The 21,996-nt window shown below is 42.5% G+C and overlaps 1 protein-coding gene across 1 annotated transcript; it reads left to right on the top strand.

The window, feature by feature from the left end:
* The first annotated feature begins 170 nt into the window (after positions 1-170).
* DDX42 (DEAD-box helicase 42) lies at positions 171-19,496 on the top strand. Its single transcript, XM_059830429.1, has 19 exons — positions 171-190; positions 2,089-2,325; positions 3,193-3,343; positions 3,953-4,014; positions 5,048-5,084; positions 6,551-6,700; positions 6,988-7,092; positions 7,675-7,794; positions 8,895-9,071; positions 9,582-9,710; positions 10,598-10,697; positions 11,385-11,432; positions 11,973-12,070; positions 13,389-13,665; positions 14,341-14,567; positions 15,874-15,984; positions 16,727-16,828; positions 17,489-17,795; positions 17,892-19,496. The coding sequence occupies exons 2-19, from the start codon at positions 2,105-2,107 to the stop codon at positions 18,245-18,247; spliced, it is 2,778 nt and encodes a 925-aa protein (XP_059686412.1). The 5' UTR covers positions 171-190; positions 2,089-2,104; the 3' UTR covers positions 18,248-19,496.
* The last annotated feature ends 2,500 nt before the right edge of the window (positions 19,497-21,996 follow it).

Genomic DNA, 21,996 nt, shown 5'->3' with positions numbered 1-21,996 from the left:
CATTCACGCCTTGCCCGGTTCCACCGCCCTCCTCCCGCGGCTTCACCCGCTGATAGCGCGCATGCTCCGCGGGGCGCGCTGACCTCAGCGCGTCACGCGCGTACGCACGTTGGTGCGTAGGTACGTCGCGTCTCCACCCCCAGCCCCGGTAACCGGGGAAGCGGCGGCCGGTGGCTGCGGTGCCCGAGGGGTGAGTGAGGGGGCGCGGGGCCGGGCGGGGCAGGACGGCGCGACGGCTCCTTCCCCGCCGGCCAGCGGTCCCCCCTGCGGGCGGGAGCTGACGGGACCGCGGCCTAGTGCGGGCTCGGGCTGCCTCGGCCTGGCCCGCACAAAGGGCCCGCCCCCGTGCCGGGGCCCGCGGGCGGGAAGGGCTGTGAGGGGCCCTGGCTACCGGCCCTGTGCAGGGCCCGGTGTGCCAGGAGAGCGCACCGCGGTAAGGGCGAGCTGCGGCTCCCTCCGCTGCGCCTGCTCTGGGGCCGGGGGTCTCCGCGGCGCCGGGCCCCCGGTCTCCTTTCCTGCTGTGCCCAGGGAAGGGCCATCTCGGCGGGCGGGGCGGGGGGGGGTGTCCCTCTTCTCTTCAGCAACCGCCAGAAACGGGAGCAGCTAAGACGTATTGCTGCGTTTCCCTCAGATCCAGGGAATCCGTAGAAAGGGTCCGTGCCTTCGCGTTTCCTCCCTTGGAACGGCGTTCGCAGGGAAGCAAAGCCTCGGCAGTCAGTGTATGGTCTCACTCTGCGTTTCATCGCTGTCCTGTAGGAACCCTCTTCCTCTACACTCAGTAGTGGGCTCCGAAGGCAAACAGACCAAATTTTGTACTTTTGCAGCTGTATGACAGAATAAAAGAATTATTCTTTTTATTTTCTGGGGTGGTGGGAGGGGAAAAAAAGTCGATAAGTACAGCGAGGAAGAATCCTTAAAATCAGATGTGATAACTTGAAAGATTGCCTGCAGTGCTGTCAGCAGCAGAAGTGCAAAGTTCCAGCTTTCATCCGTTTGTTGTACATTTTGATCTCTTATCTCCCACACGTCTGCAGGTGTGAAAGCTGTAAGGTGTGTCAGTGCAAGTGGGAGAACAGGACATCGGGGTCAGCTCTACCATGGAGAACTGAACAGCAGAGTTTTCCCCAAAGTCTCCAATGAGCTCTGGTCTAGACTTGAGATTTATTGAGCAAGTCCCAAGCTGGTAAATGTTCTGCACAGGGAACAGTAGCAGTATTTGCTTTCAGATTATTTTGAAGTTGTTTTTCTTGCCAGTGAATTCTGATCTCATTGGAGAATTCTCACTGAATATGAGGATTTGTTTAATAAGACTTGTAGCCTTTGGGCCATCTAATTATAAAGCTCTTGAAAGCAGTGGGTGTCATACTCTTTTTGGCTGCCTTAAAGGTATGACTTACTTGACCATGCAGATGAAATAATTAAATTACTTGGAATAGAAAGTGTACATCTTAGTATATCAGTTCAGTCTTCTCTTCATCTGACTTAGAAAACCAAGTTCTGGGCAGGCATGTTATGTGGAGTATTTAAAATGCGGTTTGGAAAATGTAGGTTGGAAAACATATATATGGCTAAAGATGCTTTCTTAAGAAGAAGAGGGAGTTGATGTTTTGGCAGAAGTGTGCCTTGTCTCATAACGGAGCGGTGTGCTATGTGCTGCTTTGGGCCCACTTTTCTAGAGATGTTTGGACTGCAGTAGCGTGATGTTCACAAATCCATGAAATGCTCAAGGATGGGACTGCCCTTGGGTTTGTTTGTCTTAGATTGCAAAACAGACAAGACAAGCAACATCTTAAATACGCTTAAGTAGTCACTGACGGACATGATCTGTTTTGGAAGACAACTTCTTTGTTTTATTCTTTTTTCAAATTGTGGATACGTTCATACCTATAAGAAATGAACAAAGCCCATTCGTTTTTGGGAAACAGATCAAACTCTTGTCAGTCACATTTCCACAAGTCTCTTTATCATGACTGAAGTAATCCACTTTTTTAAATGGATTGGGGTTTTTTTCTTTTGAAAAATCATGACAATTATATATCACTGCCTAAAGCAGAAAGGGCATTAATTTGTCTTTTGTGATTTTAACAGATATATTGAGGACATCATGAATTGGAATAAAGGTGGACCTGGTACTAAGAGAGGCTTTGGTTTTGGTGGATTTGCTATAACACCTGGAAAGAAAGAGGAGCCTAAGCTCTCTCAACAGTCTCATAGTGCTTTTGGAACTGCCGGTTCTTCTGCTGCATTTGCGAAATCGGGACCTCCTCAGCTGCCTTCTTTCTACAAAATTGGGTCAAAGCGAGCAAATTTTGATGAAGAGAATGCGTAAGTAGGGTTATGTCTTGTGTTTATCTAGCTCTAGATTTTAGTGTTTTAAAGTTTCCAAGGTCACAGAAAGTATCTGTGACATTTATGAGGTTTAGTTATTTAGAAAAAGCCTGCTCAAGGATAAATACCCTAACACTGCATTATGGTGTAACAGAACCCCAGTAGCTTTATGACAATAGGAACAAGAAAAACTGAGCTAGTCACCTCCAGGTACTCCCATCCTTGCTCTGCAGCAGACTTTTGGTGTCGCCCTAGACCGATTATTTACCCTTTCTCTGGGTGTCAGCCCATTGTCTGTAAAATGAGAATGATAATACGTTCTTGCCTTTAAATATATTTAAAAGACTGTGAGATATTACAGCAGCCCATGGAGACCTCTCCTCCTCTAGCTTTCCCCTCCCTAAGAACATATCTCAGCTGAGCCTCAGTCAGCTCAGTTTCATCCATGCTGTGGTCTGAACAAGACTTTGCCTGAGGTGGTGTGTTCAGAATTGGAGCCAAGCAGGGTGAATTTGGGTGTCTTTTGCACAGGGAAACATTCAACTCCACATTTCTTTACTAACCCTTCTATTAGCCACATAAATGCGTTGAATAGAAGGGAGGTTTGAAAAGTATCCTATATTCACTAGCCTGGGAGAGGCACTCAAGAAGATCTGTTTCATAACATCTATTTGCCCTGCCACCACTTTTACCTTACAACATGAATAATTGTACATTTAGTGAATCTCAACATCTTTGCCTGTGTACATACTGACTTTTATTACTCGTTTCTGTGTGGGAAACTTGACTCAACTCAGAAACCATGAAAGACAGCATGGTGCTGTAGACTGTGTGCTGACTGGGCCATCGTTTGTTTCTTTTCAGGTACTTTGAGGATGAAGAGGAAGATTCCAGCAATGTTGAGTTGCCGTACATTCCTGCAGAGAATTCCCCCACTCGCCAGCAGTTTCATTCCAAATCAGCAGACTCTGACAGTGATGATGATCCTCTTGAGGCATTCATGGCTGAAGTGGAGGCAAGACCCGGCTCGTGAAATGTTTATTAATTTATGTGGCTATACTTCTCTCCAGTCAGGAGCAGGAAATGTCACTCATGGCTTTGGCAGCTGTGTTCAGAATGTCACTTTTCTTTTTTATGTAAGATGCTGTGTTAATGAGAGCTCAAAGGTGGATTAGATGGGGAGAGGGTGGATATGATTTACAGTAGCTTAACTATTTAACTGTTTTGAGCATGTCAAGGCAATACAACAAAGAGCTTTGTGTGTCTCTGAATATGAAATTAAGGTTTTGTTCATTTTACACTACCTGAATTGAAATTACCTGTATTTATCATGAGCTGTTCCTTAGCTACAGTTCTGTTGTTAGCTGGATTCTATCACAGTGTTTTCAGGAGGAATGCAGAGAATGTATTTTTTCAACAACATTGCCGCAAAGTTGCAGTATATAGATTTCAAAGGTATTAGTAGGAGAATTTATTTAGCATAATAGGATATGGAACAAAAGAAAGTTTAGTCCAAAAAGTGTTGTCTCTGTGGCATGATGGTCTAGTTATATAGGAACATTTTTCCCTTCCATGTTTTATCATCTTGGTTTTTTTAACATGTCATAATTTTATGACCTGTTAGGATCAAGCTGCTCGAGACATGAAGAGACTTGAAGATAAAGACAAAGAAAAAAAGAATGTTAAGTAAGTTCTCTTTTATAATTCCCATGCCTGCCTGTGTCTTGTATGGTGCTGAGAGAATTCCAATGCATTTTGTTGATGATGATTGTTCTGTAGACAGTATAATATATACCTAGTAAACAGCATTAACCAGCGCATGATATTGCCCACGGGTAAAGTTCTGTGCAATAAAAATTGAATAATAGGAGGGAAGAATCCATGGCGGCATCCTACAGTAAAATGTAACAACACTGAGAATTATATCACATGAGAAGCCTTTCTAGGCCACACAAATTGGGGCAGCACGTTGTACTACTACCACCTTCCAGATCAGCCTGAGTAGTTTTTCTTCTTTTCACATCCTTGCAGTGATCAGGATGGTTTAGTTTAAACTTGCATTTATGTGAGCAAAATAACTCAGTGCTGCTGTACCTGTAGTACTGGAGATTCTTCCAAACTTGAACTAGGTTTTAAGACATTCCCTTTAAAGCTAGTATATTAGGTACATATGACAGTTGGGATACTAAATTTGGAGTTTAAAAACAGTTTACATTTTTGCAGCTTATCTGTCTGTTTTGACCAAGGGAAATAATTATGCTGTTGATTCTTGATGTAAATGTCAGATACATTGGTAGAAGGTTGCATGGGGTTGATCAGATTATATACATGGTCCTGAAACAGAACACCGGATCCAAATCACCACCTGGGGAAGTTCTGAACTGGATTTGCACTTCCTGGCTCATATTCCTCTTCAGTTATGGGACTTCTGTAGCATCGAGTGCTTAGACCAGCATGATCTTTGATGTGGCTTCTACTGGGAAGACGGAGTCCTAATCTTTCAGTCTCATTAATAGAAGTAAAAAGAAGTCTTTGCAGGGTCTCTGTTATGGTTGGCACCAAATATGAAAACTCCATGGGTTGGGATTATAAATGTTACTGAGTTGTTAGTGTTGTGTCTTCCACAAAATATGGAGCTCAGCACTAATCAAATGAAAGTATGGAGCTGAGTATGTGGAACACTTGCAGGGAAGTTTTTTTTCTCCGCTTGTTTTTCCAGGGGTATTCGAGATGACATTGAAGAGGAAGATGACCAAGTGAGTTCCTATGCAGTCTTTCTATCTTCTTTTTTGTTGTGGTTTTTTTTTTTTTTTAATCTTCCCTCCCCAAATATATAACTGCTAGGTACAAACAAAACTCCAGTATCATGCGCAGTATCCGGACAATTCAGCAGGAAGCTCTAGTGGTTACCCTGCTGTCTCTACCCTTCTAAGTGTTTCACTAAAAAAAACAGAAGAATATTAGGAGACAATTTCATTCTTTTTTACTGTGTTTAAGAAGATTTTTTTCAGTCAATTTGAACTTCAACTTTCTGTACAGGTTTTTCAGTATCTGAGGGTCTCTTCAAGTTTGAAAGTGGCAGAATCAACTAACATGGAGCACCAGTGAGAGGCTGTCAAACTGTGGAGGCTATTTGCAGTGAAATTTCATGTCTGTTAAGGGCAAGAATCAGGCTTTTTGCTCTTTATGTTCAGAGGAGCTCCAGTTCTGATTGAGGATTATAGGCATCACTAACAGAAATAATAAAGAGGAAGGACTTCATTTCAAAATGTACCTTACTACTAAGCTGTAATTAATAACTATTGTGTTACTCCTAGTAACGCAGAGTATGGAAGGGTTGTCTGGTCTCTAGGCCTTTGCTTCCAATTTGGTGAGCGTAGCTGTGCTAAAGTTTGAGCAAAGGTGACTTACGCTTGGGGACAGCTGTTGTTCAAGTGTATTGTATGCATTTCTGTGTGACTGGGTGATAATCGGCCATGCAAATGAAAAAGCCAGATGAGTATATGCATTTATTTGTAATTGAACCTTGCTTTAAAAAATCTGATCTTAACTATTTACTTGAAAGTTAAGTGAGACTGGTGTTTTCTGCATGAGAATGTCTTGGTGTGCCAGTGAGATTCTGAGATATGTATATATTTGTGAGCTGTAAGGATGGCATGTGACAGTGAGTTCTAACTGGGGCTTGTGTTGAAGGACTCTTCTGGAATAGTTTCTTTCCCGTTTGCTGTTGACTGTCTCAATGAAAAATAGATATATTTTCATTTCTTAGAGTCTAGTTAGGGGAAGTGAAGGAACTATTTTTGGCATAGTGTGTTTAAAAAAATGTAAACATCGTATGCTTAGTAACATTGTGTTCTTTGTTTAAAAACCTGCAGCGTTTGTGCTTTGTTCACGTGGAAATAGGAATAGATTCTTCTGTTGTTAAAGCATAACAAGTTTTGGTAGAAGGAGTTGTTAAGCAGACATGTAAGAGAAGAAGTTTGGTTTTTAAAAGCATTTTGTGGTCTAACTGACACTTCAGTTGTTTTCTTTGTTTGTACTTGTTGTCCTTCTTCTGGACGTAACTGTTGGTATTTATTAGAAGAATCAGTTCTAGTGAACTTTTTTTTTTCCTCAATGGTGGGTGTGAAAGCAAACGGCCATCTAGCATATACATCATTTAAACAAATGTAGTATTTTTGCATCCTATTGTATGTGATTTTACTGATATGTTTTGCTGCAGGAAGCTTATTTTCGCTACATGGCTGAAAACCCCACTGCTGGTGTGGTCCAAGAAGAGGAAGAGGATAACCTAGAGTATGATAGTGATGGGAATCCAATTGCACCGTCCAAAAAAATCATTGATCCTCTTCCACCTATTGACCATTCAGAGGTAGGAAGGAAGTTTATTCCATTCTGTTCTGTCTGAGGCATTCTAGAAAGCAGGAGCTAAGAAGCAGATTGAAATATGCTTCAGTCCCTGTGCATGAGTGTTGGCAGGTAATAGTTCAGTGCTGTGGCACTTGAGTCATACTAAAGATCCTTCAAATGACTTCATATTAAACTAATGTTCTTGCAGATAATTAAGAACTTTTTCTCAAAAGGACCCTTTCTCTCCAAAACTAAGTGTACAGAGAGAGAATCTTGAGTCCTGGACTAACTGAGTAATTATCCTTGCAGATTGAATATCCACCGTTTGAGAAAAATTTCTATGATGAGCATGAGGAGATCACCAGTCTCACCCCGCAGCAAGTGGTGGAGTTACGTCATAAGCTAAATCTCCGGGTAAGCTGGTCACAAAACTGTCCTCCTAGGATCTTCTTACTCCCACTTTTTTGGATTGTCTTAGTAGTTATAATGAAGATTTTCACAGGAAACTCCAGCTTTTGAATACCTTCAGTGACTTTGATTTAAGGGAGCTTAGTTTTCCTCAGTAGTTCTTGAAAGTCTTCTCTGGACTCGTCAAAGTAGGCACCCAAGATTGCCAGTTGTATGGTTGCACTTGGACTAAAGAACTAGGAATTGAAACTGGAAATACTATATGCAAGAATTGGTTCTTTGCCATTTGTGGCGTGTTAGTGTGGTGCCTTTCTATGAAGGGAATTATTTGGGGAAAAAGGAGACCAATTATACAAGGAGGTAGATACAATGTTTAGTAGCCTATGTTGATTGACAATTTATCTAAAATTTTGTATCTGAAAGTCCTATTTATACAACACATCTGGAATTTGCACCTAGTTAAACTTACGTCTATTCAAAAAATTAAAAAGCCATTTTCGGAGGTAAAGAGGCACTTTTTTTCATTTTTGTACAGATTGCTCTTTGTTTTTCTCTGTTCATGAACAAAAATATGTTTCTGTTTCTAAGGTCTCCGGTGCTGCTCCTCCGAGGCCTGGTAGTAGTTTTGCTCATTTTGGGTTTGATGAGCAACTTACGCATCAAATTAGGAAATCTGAGTATACCCAGCCCACTCCCATACAGTGTCAGGTGAGTGTTGTTACTTCTCTAACATCTAAATGGAACTAATGGAACACATGCAAAGGTCCCTAGTCCGTGTAAGGATGTGTACGATTCTAGTTTCCTATATAGACCTGTCACGGAGAAGAATAATTCGTATTTTTCTAGGAAAATAGATTTGATATTTTTTAAAACGAAGTTTACCCACTTTTTTTCTTGTTAAATGACCACTGCAAATAAATCCCCATACTTTTCTTCATTTGTCTCTTAGTGAAGACCGAAGAACGTTCAAGTGCATATCTTGCTTATAGGAATGTATAAAAGGGGGGGGGGGGGGTTATATCTTTAGAAACTGTTTTAAAAATAACCATAGCAGTAGCTGAGTAAAGACCCATACATTGACAACTTTATTCCTTTAAACAGCTTATATTTGAATGTCTTCTAACTAGAAGAGGTATGCAACAAGGCATTTTTTTAATTTCTTCTGGCAGTTAGAATAAATGCCCTGTGAGCGGGACCATTTAACTGGTCATTCCTTGGAGAGCTGTGCAAGCAGAAGGGGTTCTACTGCATGTGTAGATTGATTACCATAAGTAATTAAGGTTATCAATAACGTGGTTATAACCACACCACTTCAGATGCTTTTCTTTGAAGTATAAAAACTGACATGGTGCTGTGTCCAAGGGATGTGTATTAGGACCTTAGGCCATACTGTTTGTAAAAAAAACTGTGGTTGAGAGGTCCTTACAGCAATGGTAGAGATGAATTGGGGACTTCAGCGCTCAGAATGATTACGGAAAGAATAGGCTCAGAGAATTTGTTTCTGGCACTCTTGCAGCTGGACAAGGTGTGTTTGTGGACAGGTAAATATATCCTTGGGATGTTGTACTGTGCCTAAACGTTGATTTCGTATAGGATGCCGACAATCATAACGTGATAATTGCTTCCAGTCCTTAAAACAAACCAATTCAGATCTGAACTTGGCAATAAAACTGTGTAAGCATTGATGTATGTTGCTATAAGTCCTCTGTAATGTGCTTTTCTCTTGTTATCTCAATTTTTATGTAATATCTAGCACAAGAATATGCTACGGTAGGCATAATAAGGGTTTAGAATCTCCTTATTTGTAGGGTGTTCCAGTTGCACTAAGTGGCAGAGATATGATTGGGATAGCTAAGACTGGAAGTGGAAAAACAGCAGCCTTCATCTGGCCGATGTTGATTCACATCATGGATCAAAAGGAGCTTGAACCGGGGGATGGTCCCATTGCAGTGATCGTCTGCCCGACCAGAGAGCTGTGCCAACAGGTAGGTGTATAGTAAGCATATATGTGCCATACAGTGTTCTTATAGAAGGAGAAAAAATTCTGGGCAGAAATTATCAGAGAACCTCAGTAAACTATTTGAAAAACTACTCTGTGCATTAGCAGCATGCCTCCAATGTAAGCTCACAATTCTCTCTTACACCTGTTTTTGTTGAAGTATCATGACAAATCTAAAATTGTTAATTTTTGCACAATGGTCCCATAGTATTCCTAAGTATTAAGAATGCTGTGGATGCATTGCCACAAATTGTATGTGTAAAAGGATAGAGACTGCAGGTTAAATTACGATTGGATGCCTAAATAGATTTCCCAGATAAATTATTGGAAATTACCCACAAGTACTGAAGTATTCAGCCCTGAGGATTTCTGAATAATTTCATTAAGTTATTAGCTGATGAGTGGATTTCAGGAGTTGGACTATATTTCCAAGATAGGTATGTTTTCTCGGATCTGTCTAACATGAACTGTGGTGTGCTTTGTTTAAAATTCTCAGATCCATTCTGAATGTAAGCGCTTTGGTAAAGCATATAATCTGCGCTCTGTAGCCGTGTATGGAGGAGGAAGCATGTGGGAGCAAGCCAAAGCCCTTCAGGAGGGGGCAGAGATAGTTGTCTGCACACCAGTAAGTACCTGTATGCACACAGTACAATTTTTTGTTTCTTAACTGAAGCTGAGACAGTTTTTTAATAGCATTGGTGATGCCGAATTTGTTCTCTGATCACTGAAATCTAGGTTCTTCGCAGGTTATCAGATGTTGAGAGCAAATATGCTGGGATTATTTGTGTCCCAAGAGAAATTGAAAGAGATTAGATACGATTTCCAATAGAAGGCAGAGTAGCAAGCAAGATCTGCTTGAATCAGTGTCAGTTGTGTGCAATACCAGCTTCTGATTGCTGAGCCTTAAATTCATGAAGAAAATTCCCAGAATGTCATGAACTTGAGTGCCATCTTCCTGAATCAGTGCAGAGCCTGTGGCAGTAATACCGAAGGGTTGAAACATTCTATCAGAATGGGTGTTGAAGCCGAACCAGTGATTTGAATGAGCACCATTGTCAACTGACTTCACTTATTGAAAAAAGTGGTTATGAACTTGGGCAAAACTGAGCAACTAATGGTTGGAGGAAGTGTTATTGTGGCTATTTATTGGGGTACTAGGTAAGAAAAAAAAGCATGAAGAACTCCCGCACCAAATATTATGTGATTAAATAGCCAGTTCACAATTAAAATTTAATTGTAATGAAGACTAGGGGGTTTTAGGATCTTAGCACTGTTAACCTTGAAAATCCAGTCCTAAAATTCAGCTTGTCAGGCATAGTTGATGAGAGTTTTGCGAATCTGTTTCTGTGACTTGAATATTGACATTTACTTGTAGTCTGAAGCCTTGAGATGTTTTATGTTCTAAGTCCCTGGTAAGTGAGGATAAAAAGCAGTTAAGTGCTTGAAGGTTGCATATATTAACTTTTTTTTTTTAAATAGGCATTAAAAAATCGGCTTTTTTTTTCCTGATAGGGTCGTTTAATTGATCATGTGAAAAAGAAAGCTACAAATCTTCAAAGAGTCACTTACCTTGTGTTTGATGAAGCTGACAGAATGTTCGATATGGGTTTTGGTATGTAATGAATGACAGTCACTGTTCTGGAAAGCAGTGGTGTCTAGTTCCCAGCTTAATAGGACTGTTTATAACCTCTGTAGCTTCGTATACTTGCAAATGCATTGAAGAAATATTTTATAGACAATATAGACACATTTCAAGGTCTAATATCTGGTGGTATAAAGAGATCAACGATGTCCTGTTGATGTTGAAGTCCAGAAACCCTGATTTTTATCTTAGAGTTGCTGAATAACTCTTGGGCAAGTCACTTCTGTGCTTTGATTCTGTGTGTACAAACTAGTGGTGTTAAAAGAACTTTCTACTTTATTGGAAGAGGTTTGGTCATTCAGAGCTGGATGATTTTGAATTTGTGCTCAAGCATCGTGGGACATAGCAAAGATTTGACAGTACTATAATGCCACAAATGGAGGGAGGCGTTTGTAAGACGTACAGGGTATGCACAGACTCAGCTAGGATCTTTGCTTACGGAACTTTCTGCTGAAGCTACTTCCAAAAGTTTCTTTGTACAGCAAAGGAACTTCCATTGTGCAGCGAGGAGCACCTGGGAGTCACAGTAGAATTAAATATTGAGTGAGAGGCACTCATTCGTTCTATGGTTATTTGTTAAATAAAGCAATGAAGTTGTATTTTGAGTTATAATGAGCGTACGATGTGGATTAGAACATTTTCCCCTCTCCTTTCCAGAATATCAGGTTAGATCAATTGCAAGCCACGTACGTCCTGACAGACAGAGTAAGTACAAGCATGTTTCAAACTAAACTGTATGGTGGGCTGCCAGTGAAGAATCTGGAACACAGCTTGGATTTCCTGTTCTTGACACAGTCAGGCGATGAGACTTTTGCAAAAGTCCACTGATGTTATTCTCAGTGTGGGCTGTTGGGAGGGAGCACTTGTGAGTGTGCTTTAATACCCATACTTGTTCATCAGTCTGTAATCCCTCCACAGACTTTAATCAGGGTAAAGATGACTAGCTGAATTAGTATTACTGTGCTTTGAGATCTTGTGTTCTAAGCTGCCATGAAAGAATGTTCACAGCAGTGCCACTTATTATCCGCATCTTGTTTCAGTTGCCATGAAATGTGTTTCCACTTTGAGGTATTCTAATAGTGTGATTGATAATTTTCATTAGAACTGGTAAAACAGACTGTAGCTTCAGATCACTGACATCTAATACAGTTGTACAGGTCCTCATTCACAAGATCTGTGCAGTGTTTTCACCATTCTGAAAGAAAGTTTATTTCTCAAGGAGTTCACGTACTGTTTTTCTTTTAGCCCTCTTGTTCAGTGCCACTTTCCGTAAGAAGATTGAGAAATTGGCCCGAGATATTCTGATCGACCCAATTCGAGTTGTGCAGGGAGACATTGGAGAGGTAATTCCACATTACTTCTGAGACAGTCAGAGAAACAAAGCATTCTGTTTCTGTTGTCTGAAATTTATGTTGAACTGCAGTAGTCATCATTTATATTTAAGAGTAAATACTTTGTGCTTAACAAAAAATAGTAAGGTTTTGGGGTTTTTTTTAATTTTATTGAGCTTTCTTTCTGCCAACAAATATTCTTACAGTGATGGGAGGTTTCATCAAGGAGTAAAACAACATTAATGCACTGATTGATTTTTTTTTTTTTTTTTTAATTAGGCTGAATCAATGGGTATATCCTTTTGTTTTTTCTCAAAACTATAAATAAATTACAGCTTTTGCAATGAAGGATTTGAAACTTAGACTGTAAAGTCTTTCAGCTGCTTTACGTGGGAATGTTGATTCTATACTTGCTTGACAGTAGCAGCTGAACTATTAGCAGACTAGGGATTTGGTAATAAGTCAATGAAGTGGGCAGATCACACTTGCTGTGAAGAAACTTTGCTTATAATATATGAAAACTGTTGAAGTTTCACAAGATGTCTTCAGAACAGTCTTAACCAGTTCTCTGCGGTTTTTATTTTTTTCAATCAGGAATGTGAGGTATTCCTTTATAACAAAAAGTTAATGAAGCCCCTTCTTGGGAAAAATGTTTTTCCTAAACATCGCTTAAGAAAAGAAGCAGCTTTCCTAGCTCAGTCACATGGTTTCTTTTCTTTGTTCTAAATTATTACGCTATTACGAGAGCATCATCCTTGAAATAATTAATATTTAAATGTGTAAAAATTAAATCTTTTGGAGAAACTTCCAGATAGTGCTGTGAGCTCCACTGCACTTTTATTACTTGCAATAAGGAGTGTATAGGGCGTCTGTTTATACCTCCTCTCTTCCTGGCGCTGAGGACACGTCACAGCTCACAGGACTTTCTCTGATTGCCGTATGAATAACTCTTACTGATGAGCATCCTTTCCATCTCAGACCCTGCTCTTGCACAGCCTATTTTAGATGTTAATAGCATCTGTCACAAGAGCGCCTAAATTGCAAGTACCCATCTTTAGATCAGTAGGGTGCTAAATGGCATCGTGTCAAAGACTGCACTTTGCCTCTCTCAGGTTTAGCAAAGAGTAGATCATTTAACCCATGCCTTTTCTGCACTGTGAAAATGAAGTGGTCAGCATTAGGCAAGAGCTGAAACCTCTTTTAAAGGAGAATTTTGGTCCCCTGCTTCTCCACTTTTTATTCTCACACTGGTTTTATTCTGCCATCTGTGTGTGTTTAACATACTGTCCTTTCTATCCTGCGTTATTGCTTGTCTTATTTCTCCCCTTAGGCAAATGAAGATGTTACTCAAATTGTGGAGATTTTCCCCTCTGGCCCTAGCAAATGGAACTGGCTGACTCGACGCCTTGTGGAGTTCACATCTTCTGGGAGCGTTCTCCTCTTTGTCACCAAGAAGGCAAATGCAGAAGAGCTGGCCAATAACCTTAAGCAGGAGGATCATAATCTGGGGCTGCTTCATGGTGACATGGACCAGAGTGAGAGGAATAAAGTCATTTCAGAATTTAAGAAAAAGGGGATCCCGATACTGGTAGCTACTGATGTGGCAGGTATGTGACATTCTAAGAAACGGCAGCTCATACAAGTTGTGGATATCAGCAGAAAGGCTAACACGTGTCAGTGGAAGGCAACGGGGTTGGCTTCTACACCTGCTGGGCACTGTGTTCCAGATGTTTTTTTTAGAAGTACACAGTGTTAGCAAGGTGTTTTCTTTTTAAAGTCTTTTAATGATGTTTAAGTTAAAGTCTGACAGATATTTTTTAATATACAGAAAGAAAATAAGCTGGTTTTAAGGAAGTAGTTGCTATTCTTTAATCAGCTGACACATCAGGCATGCTTAAGCGAAGAGGAAATGGACACGCTTGAAGCCTTCTCTAGAACAGCTTTTGTACCCAGATATTTAGCTGAACAGAGAGTGAATTTCAGTGTACTTTAATAAAGCCCTCTCTCTTCCTTGGAATAACAGTCATTTAAAGAGATCTCTTCCATCTCCAATCCTGTAAACTTGGGGATCAGTGTAACTTACACTACTCTTAGGGAAGATACTGCTACACTTAAGATAACAAAGAGGTTTAGTCTATGAAGGGTGTCTTAACTGGGGAGTGTTCCTGTGGAAACTCCTTTTGTATGCTGGAGCAGAATGAAGTGATATGCTGGTATGAATGGGATTGCTTTGAGTTCATTCAGGGTAATAACACTTACCGCTACATTGTTCTTTATTACAGCTCGTGGGTTAGATATTCCTTCCATTAAGACTGTGATCAATTATGATGTGGCTCGGGATATAGATACGCACACCCATAGAATTGGTCGTACTGGCAGAGCAGGCGAGAAGGGAGTTGCCTACACTCTTCTGACTCCCAAAGACAGTAACTTCGCTGGTGATCTTGTCAGAAATCTGGAAGGCGCTAATCAACATGTTTCCAAAGAGCTGTTGGATCTAGCAATGCAGGTAAGAACCTCCTTGAGTAAAGGAAGGTTCCTTCCATGATTAGCACAAAATCAGGAGCTCAGGGACCTGTTTCGGGCTCCATCATGTGGTCACAGTGACCTTTTGGTGACCTATACTGTTTTTAAGTAGGCTTTCTAGTGGTTTTAATGGCCTGTGAAAGAATCCATGAAGATGATAAGATTTTGGAATGCAATATGTAATCTATTTTGGGGTCAGGCACTGCCTAGGAAATTAGGAGCTGTAATCTGGCTGATGCCAGCACAGCACTGCAGCTCCAGTATCTCATTACAATCAGATTTTTGCTATGCATTTGTGGCAGGCACCTGGGAAATGCAGCTTAGTTGAAAGCTAAACTAGAAAATAATTACAGGGACATGCACTCTGTGAAACGGTTGTTGCTTGATCATTATACCTGCTTGGCAGTGCTGTCTGGCAAGCTTGCTATATATAGGTATGAGGGATAGCTGAAGCAATTGTACTTGCACCACTGTACTCATCAGCTCTTTATGTTCTTGTCTTTTGCTCCCCATGTGGCCGCAAGAGAGCGAAGGCTTTTTGGTAATTCCCAAATTCAGAGATGGATTAGCATGCTTGTGGCTTCTGGCAGCTAGTGTCCAAGCTGCTTGGCAATGAAGTAAATATTTTTTCTCAGGTACAGAGGCAGCATTTTCGGAAGGGACAGAATTTGTGAGGCAGAGCTCCACAGGCTGCCTTTGAGAGGAGAGTATAGAAGCTGAATGGCTTGGCTTACCGGCTTCTTCAGATTTGAAGAAACTATAGGGCACAAAAAGAGCAGCCAACCATTGTTTTAAAACCTTGTAACAGGAGGAGGTCTGGTTGGACTGCTCTTTCCTGGCCACTGCTTGTTGCAGGAAGTTTTGCTGGCAGAACCTCATTTCTCCTTAGCCAGGCAGTGGGCTAAATCAATAAAACCCAGGTATGAGCAAGTGCAGAGTTCCCAGGTGAATGGTGTTAGAAATTGCATTTATTCCTGGGTTTATTAGAATGCAAACCCCCAAAACTTTAACATGGATGAAAGTTCAGGACATAAAATTAGTTTTCATAAAAAGCATTTGTAACAAAAAGCTTCAGAGCCACATGACAGAACTGTCTACAGCTTAGTTTCAAAGCGCTGTAGCCTGTCACATCCCATCCCCTTCCAACAGCTGCGTTGTTGAATGGGAAACAGTGTATTTATATTTTTCTTTTGGAATGCTCAAAACCCTTCTTTTTTGAGCTTCATTACATGCATTTATGAAGCTTCTTATTCCCTGTGTTGAGAAGAATTTGTCCTTCCTTTGTACAGAATCCATGGTTCCGGAAATCACGTTTCAAAGGAGGAAAAGGCAAGAAGCTGAATATTGGCGGTGGTGGCTTAGGATACCGTGAACGTCCTGGTCTGGGATCAGAAAATTCTGTAAGTAGAGATGCTGAAGAAGTTGTTTACAGATTCTTGGAACTTTTAAACTTATTGTTGACTACTCTTTAAATAAAAAAATCTTCTTAGTACTGGAGTATAGCCTCTCCTTTCAAAGGTTTTCATAGCTTAGAGTCTTTCAGAGTTAGTATCAGAATTATCTCAAGTGAAACTGTCCTGGGCTGTTATCCTCTTCCCCAAATAGACTGTCAATGCAAAGTAAATGCTAATAAATTACTTGAAAGGCCATTTCCAGGCTGATTCTTGGCAACAAAAATTCTTGCAGCTCTGGGAACATTTACTAAGTTATGTCCATGCTAGGAAAACAGCTCATTGCCAGTGTGTATGGGGACAGAGTTAAACTGTAGACGTGTTTTCAACACGTCATGTTCAGCATCTTTCTGAAAGTCACAGCTGAAGCCTTGTTCACACTTTGTCTTGGCTGTGACCTCTGTGAAGGTCTCCGTTTGATTGCATTTTGCTTTTGCTTGTACTGTAAGGAGCTGGGAAACGCAGTTATACTGTTGACTAGTGAGTCACTAAGGCTTAATGCATCTTCAATTTTGTATCATCCTCAAGGTCATGGGGCAAACTGTTCTGCTGCTCAGTGCTCTCCAGAAGTTTGTCATCCTCAGTAGGTGTATTTCCTGAGTGCAGGGTCAAGAAAGATTCGGAGAACAGTCAAATTGAAAATGTCTGTGTTGGATAAATCTCTCCAGTTGTCCTTTGTCTTTTTGCATAGGACCGTGGAAACAACAACAGTGTGATGAGTAACTATGAGGCATACAAGCCATCCACGGGGGCAATGGGAGACAGACTTACGGCAATGAAAGCAGCTTTTCAGGTTGGTTCAATTACTTGTACTCCAAGTTCTAACTCAAGAGGAAAGTACATAACATGGAAAAATTTTACTACTGATGATTCAAGACTTTTTTTTTTTTTTCTCCCTCCCCTGAAAATGGAGAAACCCTGTTGATTTCAGGGAAGTTGAGTTTGGTAGTTGTGGCCATGTCTCATCCGCTTGGAGCACGCACTCAGCATTGCAGTCCAAAGTGGCAGAATTAGTATGCAGGCTGGACTGAACGTGTTTACACAAAGTTAATTTGCCAAACTTAATTTTTTTCTGCTGCCTCTTTGCTCTCTTTCCCTTCTGGATTCTGCTCCTAGGCTTGATCCTATTTAGGTTACTTAGCAGCAATAGTGTAATTGCAATCAAGAGAAACAGGGAACAGAGAAACCCTTTCTCTTCAGTGTAAAAATTAACCCCACAATATAGGAGTTCCCTTGTTTCTGTGGTCTGGTAGCAGATGTCCGTTACTAATTCTGTGTTCGTAAGCACAGCAGGAATGTAATCACTCCAAGACTGACTTTTTATAGGAACTCTTTTTCCTAGGGGCTCCCCAGAATTCAAGACAGGCTTGTGTATTGCATAATGACTGCGTGTTTTGTGGTGCAGCGTAGAGGCAAACATGCTCTCTTTTTTCTTTCTGTCTCTTTCCGGCAGTCCCAGTATAAGAGCCACTTCGTTGCTGCAAGCTTAAATAATCAAAAGACTGGTAGCTCCGCTGCTGGTGCTAGTGGCTGGACCAGCGCTGGGAGCTTGAACTCAGTACCGACGAGTTCAGCACAGCAAAATGCTGCAAATCCTGACAGCCCAATTGCAGCCGCTGCAGCAGCAAAGGGTGTTCCGGGTTTCACCAGCACGGGGAATTTGAGTAGCGTTCCCACCTTTCCAAGTGTCGGAGTACAGGGCTTCAACAACACAAATGCCAGCACCAACAATCGAGAAGGCATCGGCGGTGGCAGCACTGGCGTTGCTGCTGCTGGCGGTGGTGGCAGCAGCAGCGGTGGTGGCAGCAGCGGCAGTGGTGGTGTTGGTGGCAGCGGTGGTGGCGGCATTGTCAGAGAACGATACAACGACAACCGGAACAGTCGCCACAATGAGGTCCCGCGCCGTGGAGAGGGTGGTGGTCGCTACAATGACGTGCAACGCCATGGAGAAGGAGGCAGTCGCCACAGTGACGCTTACCGCCACGGAGAGGGCCGACATGGCGACAACCATCGCCACGGTGAAAGCCGGCACTTCGCTGATGTGGGCAGTGGCAATCGCAATAATGGTGATAGCAGGAATAGCAACGAAGGTAGGAACAACGAGAACAGGAATGGTGAGAACAGGAAGGATGCCAACAGCCGAGACAACAAGACAGATGGTTTTGCTGTCCCAGAGCCCCCAAAACGTAAGAAGAGCCGGTGGGACAGTTAAAAGCTGGTGTTTCGCAGCCTGGAATCTCTGCAGGTAGTGTTGTCTTTTTCCAGAGGATTTCTTGGGGTTTTTGGTAACTGGTTGTTGAGCAGCTGGGGGAGGAGAAGGAAACCATGCAAACTCCCCATGCAAGTCCAGGCCGGTACATCTGCGGACAGATTCACTCTAATGACGTGTATACACAATGCTTAGTCAAAGAGAAATCATTTTGATAAAGCTCCCTGGGTTCTGCTTTTAAACATTCAGTGCTCAAGTGACTCTCTGCTGGATTTAAACAGATCTTCTTGACAAGAAAGAAGCTGTTTCACGTCTTTGGAACGTTAAGAAACTGTTGTCCATAGAAGTATAAACTAGTCTTTTCTTAACCAGTGATCACATTTAAAAAACAGTCCATCTAGAGATGCTCAGGACCCACCTGTTAAACATTAATCTTTCAGCAATTTGTTCAGTATGGTGAGTTCTTCCCCAATCTCTTCTTTTCATGTATTCTCTTATCCCCAAATGATTTGGCCTCCAGGTTGCCCCTTACACCTCTCCCCATCAACTAAGAGTGTATCAATTTGCATTGCTGAAGGTGGGATGAAGCAAGTTGATTTTTTTTTTCTTTCCTTATTTGTTATGAAGCTGTTCAAGGCATCCTTCTCCAGCCCAGCTAACCACAAATTCACATGTAGTGTAGGATGGACTCCCGGGCTTGTTTGTGGTCAGTACATGAATCCCAATCCCATTGCCCAGGTATTTTTTTCTTTAAAAAAGAACCTCTTCTTTCCTAATAACCTTCATTTTGGTGGAAGCCTGCATAGCAAACTTATCTCTCTGCTGTGCCTCTGCGCCCTCTGTTATGAGAGGGTTGAGTGCTTTCTTCAAATTAAAAACAAAAAAGGGAAGAAAATGCAGATATGCCACAAAAATCAAAATCTGGTGCCCCCCATGAAGCGTAGCTAAATGAAGAGGCTTCATTCAGAAATTCAGGGACCTGCTGCTCAGAAGCCTTTAGGGAGAACCTGAAAAGCGATTGATGAAGTGGAACAGCTCAAGTATCGCCCCGTATTGGACACATGTAGTTAAAACTGTAAAATCTTGCTTGACTGTTTTTAACTCGTGTGTATTACCTGTTTTTTAACTTTTTTTTTTTTTGCACCATAAAGGTAAGGAAGAACTCTTTTGTTGAAACATGTCAGCCCCCACCTCTGTCTTGTTTCTACTGAAAGAAGTATCAGAAACTGTCAGGTTTTTGTGACATTGTGATGTTTTCTTTATCAGCTGTGCATTTACTTTCTGCTTGCTCTAGTAAATGTTTTATTACTGGGACAAAAATACCTAGCATGTGCTTTTTATTCTCCATTTCTTCCTTTGGCTGATCTGGCATTTGGATGGAGATTTGACTGCATCCCTTTCTTTCACCAGAAGTTGTGGACTGTAGTTGATAAAAGACTTCCTGTGTTTTTCCTTTCACCCCAAACTGTTTTACAAACCCTGTTTCAGCTTCACAGCCTCCTGGGGAATAGATTTTTCTCCATTTTACAAGTGGGAAGGATACAGCCCAGGACATGTTGCTCATCCCAGCTTTTCACGGGGTCATTGGTTGAGCTGGAGAGAGAACTCGGCAACACTACTGGTTTCAGTTAAGACACCAACTTGATTATTTGGGACCGCTCATTAACTAGCTGTAATCTGTTGGGGTTTTTTTAAGAATAGCTTCCACTTGAATTATCTAATCATGGTCTAGGCAGGAATCTCATTGTGCTGGTTTGAGCTCTGCATATTTAGTATTAAGACAAGGATTTCCCAGGGCAGGTGTGGCAGGGGGTTTAGGAGCAACTGTTGGATTCCCCTTTCCTTATCACACTTAAGGTTGATCGCTCTGCACAATTAAAGATTTAAGTTTCAAAACAAACAAAAAACCAGCTCCATAGTCTGAAGCTGCCATCTGCTCCCTCCCTTCCTGCATCTCAGTTCGCTGCCACTGGGACCTGGCCCTGGATGTGGCATATGCCTGGGTTTCTCCCCTTCTTTTTAACACATCCCTCTTCTCGTGGGCAGGATTATTGAAATTCCTCACCCCTCTCTCAGCTACCAGGAGCCTCTTGAGTAAATATTGATCAGTGACAGAGAGCTATAAAAGTCAGTTCACAGGTCCATGTTGGGTACATAAGAGGATTGATTCCTTCTCCGCAGAACAAGGTAGCAGTGTGAGCGGCATGCCCACTACCCCGAAAGAGAATCTCCTTGCAGTGGCAGGCTCTGCTGCTTTCTTCTAAAGAGACCAGAGCAGAACTCACAGCTGAGCAAATCAATTACAGGAAGCTCAGGTTTGTAAAGTGTAACCCTGGGATTCTGCTCCTGCCTCCGTGCCTGCGCATCAGTCACCCCCTCTGCTTCTCATCCCCCAGAGTGGGGCAAACACTGTCACCACCCAGCTGTGCCTCTTCCACGTTGTACAGCGCTTGCTTTCTTGGGTGGGAGGTGGTGCGGATCTGCCCGATCCTGCACCATCTTCTGGACCTTTTAAAGAATATGAATCGTGGTGCCTCTCCCTTCCCTGACGGGATGTCCCTCCAGTGCTTTCTAGTCCTTGTGACTCACTTTGTATCTTAGCTTTTCACTGGAAGATCTGGGAATGCACAGAATTAGTTACATGCTCGCTGTCACTGTCTTTATCATGAAATTGCTGCCTTGAGGGAATGTGTCTTATTAAAGCAGGCAGGAAAAAAATCCTCCATGCTACCGCCAACAAGCTGTTTAATTTTAACTGGCATATGTACCTCCCCTCCCAACGACGCTGTAATTCTCCCCTCCCCTGTGGTCTGGCTGAACTGTCCGGGCTGGGCATTGCGGGCTCCTCAGGAATGTCTTTTCCTATCAGGGTGATGAGCTTTCCTGGGCAGTGCCCGTGTAGCAGAGTGGGCTGGGGGAAGTCGGGACTGCCTTGTCCCCGACAGTGAGCAGTGAGAGCAGCCTGGCTGGCTGCGAACCCGGCTGGGTGTCCAGCCCTTTCCACCCTCTGCTGCTCTCCAGCAACCCATCACTGTGCGTAACACCGTTGAGTCCGTGATGGAGTTCAAGGATGGAAACAAACCATACAGACTGTCTCTTTATTCAGTTTTTAGCCTGCAAAAAGATTACAGGGTCCAGACTCTTGCATGCAGTGGCCTGTGTGTTTATGGACAACCCCGCAGTAAAGCCTGGGAGACCCAGGCGTTTCGCTGCACCCTTCCCAGGCCGTAAAGCTTGGCCTGCCACCCCGAGCTGTCGTATCCCAGTGACTGATGCTCCCTGGTCGTGGCTGAGCGTAGCGTGCTGGGCTTCACAGTATCTGTGAGCTGCACAGGGATGGAAGTAAGGGCAGGGTGAGCTGCAGAATAGCTCTGTGGGCACTATGCGCTCTGCCAGCCCCGGGCTGTACAACGCAGGAATTGGTGCTAAATAGGGGAGTCAGACTTCAGGGGTATGGGCTCGTTGTATTGGCTTTACACACGCTGGAGCTGAAGTCACCTTCCAGACTGTCGAGGTAAGACTGAGCCTGGAGGATTGTTTCCTGGTGATGATTCAAGGCTTTGCAAGCACAGACGTCACTCACATCAATCACTTGTGCGTGGAAGGAAATGTTTTGAACTGGCTGCTCGGTTTTAGGCCAGGTAGGTAGAAGGAGCAAGAGCGCGTGGTCCCTCTGCACACTGGCTGTGAGGGAAAGGGAACTGTTGTTCCAGCTGCTGTCCCCTACCCCAGCTCTCCATGCAAGCCTAAAA

Source organism: Gavia stellata, chromosome 28 (assembly GCF_030936135.1).
Source record: "Gavia stellata isolate bGavSte3 chromosome 28, bGavSte3.hap2, whole genome shotgun sequence".
Taxonomy (NCBI): domain Eukaryota; kingdom Metazoa; phylum Chordata; class Aves; order Gaviiformes; family Gaviidae; genus Gavia; species Gavia stellata.
The sequence above is the reverse complement of the archived record's forward strand: the minus strand, read 5'-3'. Positions and strand labels throughout refer to the sequence as shown.

Bases quoted from the DNA above. Each gene is read 5' to 3' on its own strand.
- DDX42 (XM_059830429.1), top strand. From the start codon at position 2,105: ATGAATTGGAATAAAGGTGGACCTGGTACTAAGAGAGGCTTTGGTTTT. The intron at 3,344-3,952 runs GCAAGACCCGGC...ATGACCTGTTAG, and splicing joins CATTCATGGCTGAAGTGGAG to GATCAAGCTGCTCGAGACAT. The intron at 9,072-9,581 runs GTAGGTGTATAG...TAAAATTCTCAG, and splicing joins CCAGAGAGCTGTGCCAACAG to ATCCATTCTGAATGTAAGCG.